Source organism: Cucurbita moschata, unplaced genomic scaffold, assembly GCF_002738365.1.
Source record: "Cucurbita moschata cultivar Rifu unplaced genomic scaffold, Cmos_1.0 Cmo_Scf00054, whole genome shotgun sequence".
Taxonomy (NCBI): domain Eukaryota; kingdom Viridiplantae; phylum Streptophyta; class Magnoliopsida; order Cucurbitales; family Cucurbitaceae; genus Cucurbita; species Cucurbita moschata.
The window spans coordinates 1,618,902-1,631,185 of record NW_019268570.1 but is presented as its reverse complement, the minus strand read 5'-3'; the positions used below and the strand labels follow the sequence as shown (position 1 = coordinate 1,631,185).

The 12,284-nt window shown below is 32.8% G+C and overlaps 1 protein-coding gene across 1 annotated transcript; it reads right to left on the bottom strand.

Annotated features, from left to right (window-relative positions):
- Window positions 1–4,268: 4,268 nt before the first annotated feature.
- On the bottom strand, window positions 4,269–4,757 carry LOC111436460 (calcium-binding protein CML38-like). Its single transcript, XM_023074251.1, has one exon. The coding sequence runs from the start codon at window positions 4,755–4,757 to the stop codon at window positions 4,299–4,301; it is 459 nt and encodes a 152-aa protein (XP_022930019.1). The 3' UTR covers window positions 4,269–4,298.
- Window positions 4,758–12,284: the final 7,527 nt, after the last annotated feature.

Below are 12,284 nucleotides of genomic sequence, written 5' to 3'. Positions count from 1 at the left end.
TCATAAGCATATTGTGTCTCCTAACATATCATGTCATACCGTACACGTATCATATCATAAAGCATATCACAATATGGGTCGTATTGTCAAACACATCATACCATAACATATATCATATCATTCACATAACATATCATAGTCAAATCATTTCGTCAAATGCATTGTACCATAACATATATCATTCGCATATCATATATATATATATATATATCATTCATGTATCGTATTTCAAACATATCGTCAAACGCATCATACCATAACATATACTATATCATTCACATATCAAATCTCAAACATATCGTTAAACACATCACATCATAACATATATCATAAACATTTCACATATCAAGCATATGACACGTGCAGAACCATGGGGCATGTGCCATCATACAACATCAACTTCTAACCATGCCGATAATAAGACCACTTACCTTATTAGTTTAGGTTGGTGTCCCCAATTTATCCTTAATGAAAGTTCGATTTTGTCCTTTATATCCAAGTAAACCTATGTAAATCAATGACATCAATTTCAAATTCGAACTTCTCCAAAATTATTCTTCTAATTTACAATGGTTTATGTGTTAGATTTCATGCAAAATACGAGAGAATCTTTGCATGAATGAAGAACATTTTCAATATGTTTTGTTATAATATTATTTCCATACAACCCTTTTTTATAAATAGTTTAACACTTTTGAGATCTTTTCTTTTTTATGTCTATGTTTTTTTTTCTTTTTTTCTTTTTCCTTTTACTTGATCCTAATGTTTACTCTTCTACATATCTGTTTTTCTTTTTTTATTATTATTTTATTTTATTATTATGTTCTAGCCATTACTTTTTGGCCAAATTTAATAGATTCTTATTTTTTTTTAATAAAAACTATTGATCTTAGACATATTTTCTAAGACCCCTAAAATGCTAACTAAAATCTAACTAATTTGATTAAAAAAAAAAAAAAAATCTGACATAAAACTTATACTAATATCAAAGTAAAATCTCTATCCTATTAAATCTATAGGCAGCATCCCTTGTAAATACTATGATAGGCATTTATGTTTTTTTTTTTCTGATTGGAACTAGTAAAGGTTTCAAAAGATTGGTTGAGAGATCACTCACAATAATTTTCTCTGTTTTCTTTTTTATAATTAATTAACTAATTTTGTTTTATTTGTCATTTTATTTAAAAATCGAAAAAAAATTTACGATTGATACAATATACCCCCGAATACCATGCGATGCATGATCATTATCATCATAATGTATGTGTCCGTACTCATCATCATAAATAAGGAAGTAATCCGATATTTATGTACACACAAAATACAAAGTCTAAGTGAGATTAAACATAAAATACGCATAGGTACTTAGAGAGGGTACATGTTTACCCTACTAAAGATTAAGTTAATGCAATGGTTAATAAAATTTGGGTCCAGCCTATCACATAATTTCATCCAAAAGTGTAGAACTCAAACCAAGATAAGACAACTAAACTGAGCACAAAAAATTAGTTATGCGACTAGTAATTAACGTGATAAGATAGATAAAAAATTAAAAACATCCAAGAAAATAGACCATGCATAAGAGCATGCATATTTGGCACAACTCATGCCATAACTCAATGGTAGTTCACATGAAGCTCGTTTAGATTTGATTAATTTTTTTTTTTTTTTTAACTCTTGGTAGTTCACATGAAGCTCGTTTAGATTTGATTAATTTTTTTTTTTTTTTTTAACTCTTGGTAGTTCACATGAAGCTAGTTTAGATTTGAGTAATCTTTTTTTTTTTTAACTCTTTTTAAGGTTGAGACGAGTGATATGCTGTAATACTCGGGTTGGGATAAGAACGATTTTTTTATTTTTTTTACTTTTCTTTTAAATTTTTAACTTCATAAATTTTACTGCCTCTTAGAGACCAAATTTCAATATGTGGTAGAAGATAATAATGGACATGAGTTGATTTTAGGCTTCAAAAATCAAATTAAGTAAAAAAAAAAGAAATAAAATAAAAGACAAAAATCTAATAAAATTTAAATCGAAATAAAAACAAAAACACCAAAATTAAATATAAAATAAAATTTAATTATAAGACCATGTTGTTCAAAATATTACAACGAAATACAAAAATTTGGGGATAAACTAATGACCTTATGTTTTAGAATTACATACTTAAAAAGTGATTTTTAATGACAAATATGCGATATAGTCAAAATATAAGATTAAATATTTAGTCAAGATTAAATATTTAGTCAAGAGTATATTTTTGTTCTTTTGTTTCACTTTATTCTCTTAATTTTAATGCAAAAAAATCATTTCAAATGTCACTCATGGTTTTTAACTAAAAATGATGCCTAAGACGAATTATTTGTTATATCTTTAATAAAGTTTAATAACGAGAAAAACATGGATACTCAAAGAACTTTTATTTAGTTCATTTAGAGAAAGGTCGGTAGATAAAATTGAGTGGATATATATTTTAAAATTAAATCATTTTAAGCAAATTCACTTAACACATTCAAAGAACATCTTAACTTGTCAAATTTTATTGATTAAAGATTATGGGCACCTTTTTAATAGCAAATCTAGCTCGGGAAGACACAGACCTATGTAAATAACAATTAAGATTTTCCTAGAACAGTATTTGTAGGGATTGCCGGGATAAGTATGTATGTCAATTAATCCAAGCTTAGGTGGATAGAATCTACATATTTAAAGCATAAAATGAGCATATGGACACGAGAATAACTTGGCTGTGTTGTAATTATAGGATTGTCCTTAAGTTGTGATTATGAATTGCATGCTGCTTTCAAGTCTTACACTATACTAGAAAGAAGGATGAGAATCTTGTGATCTGTGCTTCGAGTGATGGATGGACGTTAGCTCCCTATTGAGCATGTATGTTTACATGAAAAATTGTATGTGAGCTTCATGTGATTGATTGCATATTCCCCCTGTAGAGCATAAATAACAGTGATGAGATAGTACTAGAATGATAGAGCCAGGTTGGCTAGACAATGACCTAGGTCAAGACATCTTCGGTAGACAAAGCACCGGTCAGTGGGTCTAGACCCTAGTGCTCCCAGACGAAGGTAGGCTCATGGACTCAGAAAAGAGTATCTTGGAGTAAAAGGTCAGTGTTTAAGCCCCCTAGCCACTCTAAAGACCTAGTAGACCGCCACGACATTTAAGCATGACTAAATCACGGAGTATAAATTATTACCTATCACCTAAAGCACAAAATATAAATTCTAATATTCAACTTGGTCATCTCTAGGTATTAAGTAGGTCTACTTGGTTCTTAGGGCAGCTTAATAGCTTAATGGCATAACGTGAACCTTCTACTCTAGGGTAATTTTTTTTGACTCATCGAGTCTTTTCGTAGTCTGGGAACACTAGGGTCTACACCCTCTGATTGTTGCTCACGACCTTAAGGTGCTCAATCTACGAGAGACGTCCTAAACTAGCTTATCGTCTAGCTAACCTAACTCTAACGCCTTAGTTCCAACTCTGTGTAGATAACTTCACTTTATCGTGAGAACACACAATCAAGAATTTGAAGCTAACGATACCATATCATGCAAACATAAAAGCTCAAAGGAGAGATAACATCCTTTACTTACGTGGAACCTAGATCGGGTCTAAAATTGTAAATCCAAGCTATTTTTGGGCTTGGAAAAGCATATACATCCCTTTAAGATACTTACCCAAATCCAAGAGATGAAGTGCATTAGGATTACTCCAGAGATTCAATTATTACCTTAGGAGTTTTTTACTTACAAAATATAATATTGGTGGTTGCATTCATTATAATTAAAGCAAAGATTCAATTGCCGAAATAATTAAGACTACTTTTCTATTGATTTTCTCATTTTATAGCTTACGTTATATTCCATTCACTCCTACCGTGTTTCTTTCTAATTTATGGTACCAAAATAAACTCCATATATCTCTATTTACTTACAAAATATATTAAAATTAATACCTTAGAATGAAAGGCATCAGTGTCATGGACAAACTAAAGATGCAATATAACCCTCACCCTCAAGAAATTTAAGAGACAACTCTCCAAAACATTCAAATGTTTAATATAAGAGTGGTTGAGTCCATTAGTAGAATCAGTCCAAGAAGAAGTAATATATTTTTTATCACAGAAAACAAAATTCCAAATAATTTTCTCATGAAAATTACTAAAATAAAAGGAAAATAATTTATTTATTTCAAAAAAAACATACATATATATATAGTATCATATACACAACTACCTTTCATACATGAAATATAAGGGTATGTAGTCTAGAAGCTCATTTTTTCTTCATAAATTTCTGGGCATAATCAATGAGTTTGTCAAGTTCAACCTCGCTAATAAGGCCATCTTTATCTGCATCAGCATATGTCATGCCATAGGAACCTTTCTCAAATGGAATAATTGAGCCTAGAAAAGCAAAAGCTTTTGTTAGCTCCCGTAAATTGAGAAAACCATCCTTGTCGCTATCATGATATTTAAAAATCTCCTTCAAATGCTCTCGACTAAATTGCATATTAGATGCCTTTAGTTGAGTATTTGAACTAAGCTTGGGCCCGACATTCTTATTATCTCTAAATATTTCCGGTACCATGCCTTGATTGTTGACTTGAGTTGAAGCTCGAGCAATGCCACTAAAAGCTTTTAGTTGAACATTATCACCATTTCTAGTACGCTTCTTGATCATCTCACTTGCTTCATACTTAGCCATGGAAGCTTGAAGTTTGGGGATGAACATTGGGTATACCAATGCTATATTTGTTTGTAAGGAAAGTTTGAAGATGAACAAACCTCAACCCCATATTTAGTCTTTTATACTCATCAAACTTCCTTTGCCTTTGCAGTCTTATTCCTTTGAACATTGAACCAAGGAAAAATATTATTTTTAAAATATTGCTTTACACATGAAATTAAGAACGTGTTTCATATGAAAAAAGAATAGAAGATTCTTTTTCTCTAACTAGATTGTATTATCTTGTAGATAAGATATGAACCAGTGATTTCAAAACGGTTATAACTTAATAATAATAAAAAAAAAAAAAATTGAATAACAAATCACCTTAATTTAGTCAAACTATAAGATTGATTATTTATTTAAAAGAATAATTTTTTTTTCCTTTTCTAAGCACTTTATTCTCTTTTTAACTTTAATAAAAAAAAAAAAAAAAAAAAAACTCATGTGAAAGGTCACTCAAGCGCCCCCTCATTATTTTTATAAAGAAATGAAATACTTGAAATAGTGTCTAAAATAGACGAATTATAGAAGTTTCCTCACACACATCTATATCCAGATCTATATCTTTAATAAAGTTCCGTAGACATCAAAGTTTCTTGGGTAATACATGTTCCACCCTATTCTTGGCAATTCTAAGATTTTGTTAAAAGTTATTGAACATCACATATTCTCTTATTTCAATCACATTGTGCAATTTGTTTCATTTTTTTTTTAAGAGATAACACTCTCGCTATTTTAATGTAACGACCCTAGATCTTTTATAGTCTAAAGTCGCTACCGTATATATAACATATTCACTTGTGCGGAAATAATCAATTAAAACTTTAAGATAAAACATTGTCATGAATTTACGTATTCAAAAATATCTTTAAACAGCATAATAAATTTCTAAATAGAACAAATAAACATGATAAAAACATCCTATTTTAACCTAAGTCTAAGAAAATAAATATACTTATCCTATGTATGTGTCATAGTATCGGCTTGTGATGTTGTCATCCGTCGTATAAGAGTTCCTTGCCTTTACCTGAAATAGAAGAAGCAAATGGTTTGAGTATTTTAAGAAATACTATGTAACTTTCCTCACTGTTGGGTTTAAGGAAAGTAAATACACGTAACTCATGATTAAGAACCTATCATTAAAACCATCATAGGAGTGGCCTCCAGTGAAGGCAAAATTGGATGTGTAGTACTTGCCTACAAATGACCCACATGTGTGAGTGTGGATCCCCAGGAGGTTCACACCCCCTAGACCCCTCATTGTCGAGCTAGCTTTCCGTAGCGACGTCCGTCAGACAACAGATGTAACGACCCTAAATTTCTACTTACCTAGAGTCGTCGCCGTCATCATGGCGTAATCATTTCTATGCACAAATAGGCGTTTAAACTCCTTCATAAAACATAAACTTCATCTTAAAACATTGTCATGGACTTACCTAAAATAAAAGTAGCGTTTGAGTATTTTAAGAAACACTCACTAAGTGACCCCACTATTGGGGTTAGATGCAAACATACATAATCAAGAGTGGAACCGTTCATACAAGTTTATATTCCTTAGGCGGCTATTCTAAACAGGATAATTGGATGTGTATTTATTGTTCTACACACGGTTCACACATGCGAGTATGGATTTATCAAGTCGGTTAAGTCAGTTCACACACCTCCTTGGCCTTTTGCTTGTCGGGCGTACGACCTAGATCTTGTCTGCAATACATAACGTATTTCACGTATTTCAAACAGACACAAACTTGTCTGCGGTACATAACATATTTTACGTATCCATGCTATGGAAGTACACCCCAGATCCTTCGCACGTGCTGGCTCATGACACCATTTTCCTGAAAGAGGACCTAACATATAAGGATGACCTAGTACAAATACTAGATAGGAAAGTCATGTTGAAGAATAAGGAGATAGTCCTTGTTAAGATCTTATAGAACAACTATAAAGGAGGAAGCCAATTGAAAAAGAGAGGAAGAGATGAGAATCTTATATCGACTTGTTGGACTGGATTAAAAGGAAGGAAGAATTTATAACAGAAGAATTTGTAAGACCTTATAACTCAAAAGGCTTCCAAATAAGGGTAGTTTATAGTTTTTATTGGTTGGTACTAAGTTTGGAAAACAAAGAAACAAGAAAAATTGGAAAAGAAAATGAGAAAATGGAATTTTCTAATTTTTATCAAACTTCTGGAATGTTTAACATTTTATTGAGTGAGATTTTTAAGATGCTAACTGGAAACCATAAAGGACAGATGAAGAAATTTTGGAAAAATTATGGATTTTTCAAGAAAATAATATTTAAATAATAAAAAATGGCAACTTATCAAAATACCTCTGACAGAATGGATAATTACGAAAATGTCACTCTAACTAGAAGGAGATTATCCACAATGACCATATGCACAAAATCCTCAAACTCAAATCTCAGTCTGGATCTCCTCCAAAATTGGATATGATCTAGAAAACTCAGAGGTCATCAAATTCAATGGCTAAAATTCAAAAGCAAGGTCGGTAAGGCCATGGCAAGGAGACTTGAAGGAGACTTGAAGCTATTTTACATACATTCCTCTTTAATATGCACGTGTGTTTAATTAGCTATTTTACATACATTCCTCTTTAATACTCTAGTTCCATAGCAAGGAGACTTGAAGTGTAATAGAAGGGTTAAGAATAATTCTTCTCCTGGAGCCTTGTTAATAGAAATGACAACGATTATGGAAATAACCACCATTCATGACCCTCCGAAGTGGGCTTGGAAATCTATTAAAAAGAGCTAAAATCTACCACCAAACTCAACAACTTATCTATTTAATCTCTCTTAGCCAAACCTTCCTCATTATAGTTGATTTTCTCATCATTTTCTATTTTCCGACAGCAGTGACATTCTACTTTAGTTTTGTTTAAGTAGTCAAAATCACCAACACTCATTTGAATGTTACCCAAAAAATCACTTAATTTTCAATAATTAAATTCACCAAAAAGATAGGTTCTCTGTGGAATCGATAATTTACTTATTACTTGCTACTTGTGATAATGTATACTTGCACTTATTCTTATGAGTTTTACATCATTTTAATATATACATCCACAAGCGATCATGATACTCAACCTACTAGGTCATTTTGACCTGGGACATCATCTAGCCAACCTAACTCTAACGCTCTAATTCTGTGAAGATAAACATGCTCTATATGAAGAATACAAACTCAAACACTTGGAGCTAACACATACTATATAATGTATATATACAAGCAAACAAGTTCAACGGGGAGATAACAATAGCCCATCTTTCTTTCTAACATAGTGGTAAGCATATACAATAGCATTCATCACAAATTTCATCATAGGTGCATTTTTTGTAATTTCTTATAAGATACATACCACACTCATCCATATTACTCAACTCGTATTCTAGTCAAGAGTATTGTCTTTCTAGCCTTACATAATATATAAAATAACACGCTTCTCGAAAATCTCAACATAGGGGCATAACTGTAATTTTCTCGTGACAAACGTACAATACATACTCATCCAAAAAAAAAAAACCCTTACGAAGTTCATAACATGCATTTTCTAACCACCTAATCTAAGAAATGCTCACATGCTAGCATGTCCTAGTGATTCCTACAAGTATTACTTCATAGAATCTGTGTGGTTACTTACTTGGATGACTCGTGCCTTACTGAGCTAGCTTTTCCACGTGTTAGGATCTCCAAAATTCTTGAAATCCTTTATGTAATCACCTAAATTACACAAAAATAACATTAGTATTAAAATCAAGGCAAAAAACTATCGACCAAAGGCCAAACGGTGTGAAAAGGTACTCGCACACGACAGTCATGCATTAAGAAGACGAAATACGGGCGCTTAACCATTCAAACTTGTTCATTGGACAACACATATCGGGTTGGTTGGGTCAAAAAGGTGTTTTAGGATGAGAATTTATTTCATTTATGTTAAAAAAAAGTTATCGTTCTAAGATAAGATTATATATTGCATGCTGATTTTATATTTTCTGCATAGCTAGTAAAAAAATATGTATGACTAGAATACGAGTTAGACAAAACGAATGAGTAAGGTACGTAAGATATAAGAAATTACCAAAATTACCTTATAATAAGATTTAAAATAAATGTTGGTATAAATGTTGGTATAAATGTTCTACGTTGTATTATAAAGGAGGATAAGTTATGGTGACCTGTGTTCCGAGCGAATGATGAATGTGATCTCCCCCTTGAGATTGTTTGTTTGTTTGAATGAATGCTTTAGTTTATCATTTTAGTTATTTAGGTGAGTCATAGGATATCTCCCTAATATACTCACACGAACGAGTAGATCATGTAAACCATACTCTATGTGATCGATAGTTAATCTCACGAGTAAAGCATGCACAAAAGAACCAAGTTAAGACTAGGGAAAATGAGCTAGAGTAGTTCCAAGTCGATTCAATACTTTTCCTGTACACCGAGTACCCTAAGATCGTGAGATTAGAGGATTAGATATGCGTGCACTCAGAGTGTGGAGTAGCCGAGGGGTTAGTCCTAAATGTCCTGAAAACCATAATTGAGAGTTATATTGCCTAAACACCCCTAAAAACCTAGTAAACCTCCATGGCGTTCATGGACGACTAAGGTAGCACACCAAGCTGTTAAGTAGTGTGAATGGTGTCATTTGTCTCTTCATTTTCCTTTTCACTCCGAGATAAGTGTAGTGCATGACTCAACCTCGTAGAAATGGGCAGGGGTTTCCTGAACAGGGTCACTGTGTTCTAATCTGTTACTAAGACGAGGTGTGAGACAACATAGATTGACCTTAGTAGCTTGCTAGCACACGAGGTTCGCATCCCCCAAACTTTGGCAACTTTATGGTCCTTTGGGAGGGTTTGCCAACCGTCCATGGATGATGTTCACATTTAACTCACACCATACTGCTCCCTTTTATAAGGTAGTGCCTCAACTCAGGACATCAGTCATTCACTACATAAGCAAACTAACGTAACTAAGTCAAAGATCAGAAAAGTAATTCACTCCAAAGATGGAACTTGTCACTAGACATATCTATGATGCTAGAAAAAGATGAACCACCTTCTCCAAACCCATAATCGGTATGAGAGAAACTAGAGTACTGCAAAGAACTTTGAGAAACTCTGTTTGCTCATATAGCCGTAGGTTAAGGATACTTACTAGGTTAAGGATACAATGAGAACTTATAAGTAGGTTGCTTACTTAGTATTTTTATACTCACCCTTTTCTCGTTTCCTTTTTAAGGTGCTGGTCGAGATAATGAGGTGCTCGGGAGTTGCGCTTTCACGTAGGAGGTCGACTCGGGACATTAGTTTAGATTGTATTTTTGTGGGTTTTATATTCATTTTGTATCCCATTCTCATTTCCTGTTTGTAAATAACTTGAAAACATATTTTTTATATTAATTTTCATATTTAATTTTAAATTTTGACTATGGTGTTGTATGACTCTAAATTGCGTGAAATTTTACTGTATTCTTGTACTTTTACTTTTATTTTCTTTTGTCTTGTTTTTTAGTTACAATCCGAGATTCAGAATCTTGTAAATCAGGTCAGGACACTTCATCAAATGTCGTTGCTTCCATGAACTCTTACATGGAACACATCACCTTCCGTTGTTTAACAGATATCTATTAAAAGGGAGATAGAATCCACACAGATAGAATAAGATACAAAAGCAAATGGAAGTTGGATTTTCTACTAAAGATAACTCTCATACAAAACAAATTTAGTCGTACAAAGAGTCTTAAAAAATTGGGAACATTTCTGTATCATCATATAGAAATAGTTTACAAAATAACACAAGTTTCGAGAAAGTGATTTCAAAGTAATAGTAAAATGACAAAGGAAAAAAAAACAACTCGATCTAATGTTCCTCCCTACAGCCACACGCTCCCACCCGCAACAATGATCTATGTTCTAGGGTTCAGTTCATGTGTTGATGCTTCTTCCCAACAATAGGAATTATGCATAGGATATCCTACACAAGAATATTGGTGCACTACCCTTTTGGAAATAAATAAATTAAACAATTAATTGTTTGGATAGAAGATCATCTTTTCAAGGTAAGGACAAACTAAAGCTGCACCATTTTATTCACTCTCTTCTTTTCCTCTTCCATTTTTCTTTTCGTTGTTTATTTTTCTTCATTCAACTCGGATGGAGACCCCTACCGTTATTAAAACTCATGAAAGTTTGAGATTAAAAGAAAAAATAGATATTTAATATCTTGTTCGGGTTCAGGTGTTACAGTATAATTTTAAATCGGGAAAAATTTTACACTATTTTGACTATTTTTGTAACGACCCGAAATTTCTACTTACTACTGTATACATATCCTAAACATTGAATGCGGAAGACTTCATTTAGATGGCTTACGTGTTTCGAAAGCACCTTTAAAACGACACAACAAAAGACTAAATAAAATAAATAAGCGTTTAATTTAAAGCATCCTATTCTAGCCTAAGTCTAAGAAAATAAATACCACTATTTTATGAATGTGTTATGGTCTCGAGTTGCGATGTCGTCGTCAGCCTTACAGGAATGCCTTGCCTTATCCTGAAAAATGTAGTAGCACATGGTTTGAGTATTTAAAGAAATACTTTGTAAGTGACACCACTATTGGGGTTAAATGCAAAAACATGTGAATGCAATGACGAGACCTATCCTTTCAATCTATTTTCCTACGGTACTGTCTTAACGAGTAATTTGGACGTGTACCATATACTCTACACACAGCCCATACGTGCTAGTATGGGCTCACCAGTCAGTTTGCACACCACTGGGCCACTTTACTTGTCGGGTGAGCATACTCTGGGAGCTCCTTAGGCCGGACACTAGTTAGAACTAGTAACCGTCACAGCAGCGCTATGCAAAACATAACGAATGTACCCCTGCCATTGGGTGTACGCGTCCGTACCCTCGTGATGGAATAGGGGTATCCCCTCAAATGCATGAGCACACATAATGCATGAGGTCCCCAATATTTCTACTTTTATCATTAATGAATATAACCAGTTGTCATCATTCATGCTTAACATGTCATTTCTCATTTTTCAGCCTACGTATTATACATCATCCTAACGGGGTTACATTTCATTTCATTTATCGTAATATCATGTCATTCATAACATGCTGTATACATACACTTTAGAAAACATAACATAACACTCCATGCTTTTAACATGTCATTTCATAACGTGCAATTCATACAACAATTACCTCAATGGTCACACAAAACAATCTAAACATACCACATCACATCACAATATATCGTATCATAAACATGTCATATCGTAAACACTTCATGATCATATCGTTTTCTAACTTATCATAGCCTTAACGTTCTTATACCTATTACAGTCGTATCGTTACGTGAACATACCTTAGTCATATCATCACAGGAACGTATCCTAACGCTAACGTTCTATCAATCTATCACAAACCTATCCCTTTCTTACCCATATCCTAACCATATTCTTTCATCAATCTCTCCTATTCATAGCA

What these genes read in the sequence shown, in the direction of transcription:
- LOC111436460 (XM_023074251.1), bottom strand. Translation starts at nt 4,757, where the DNA reads ATGTTCATCCCCAAACTTCAAGCTTCCATGGCTAAGTATGAAGCAAGT.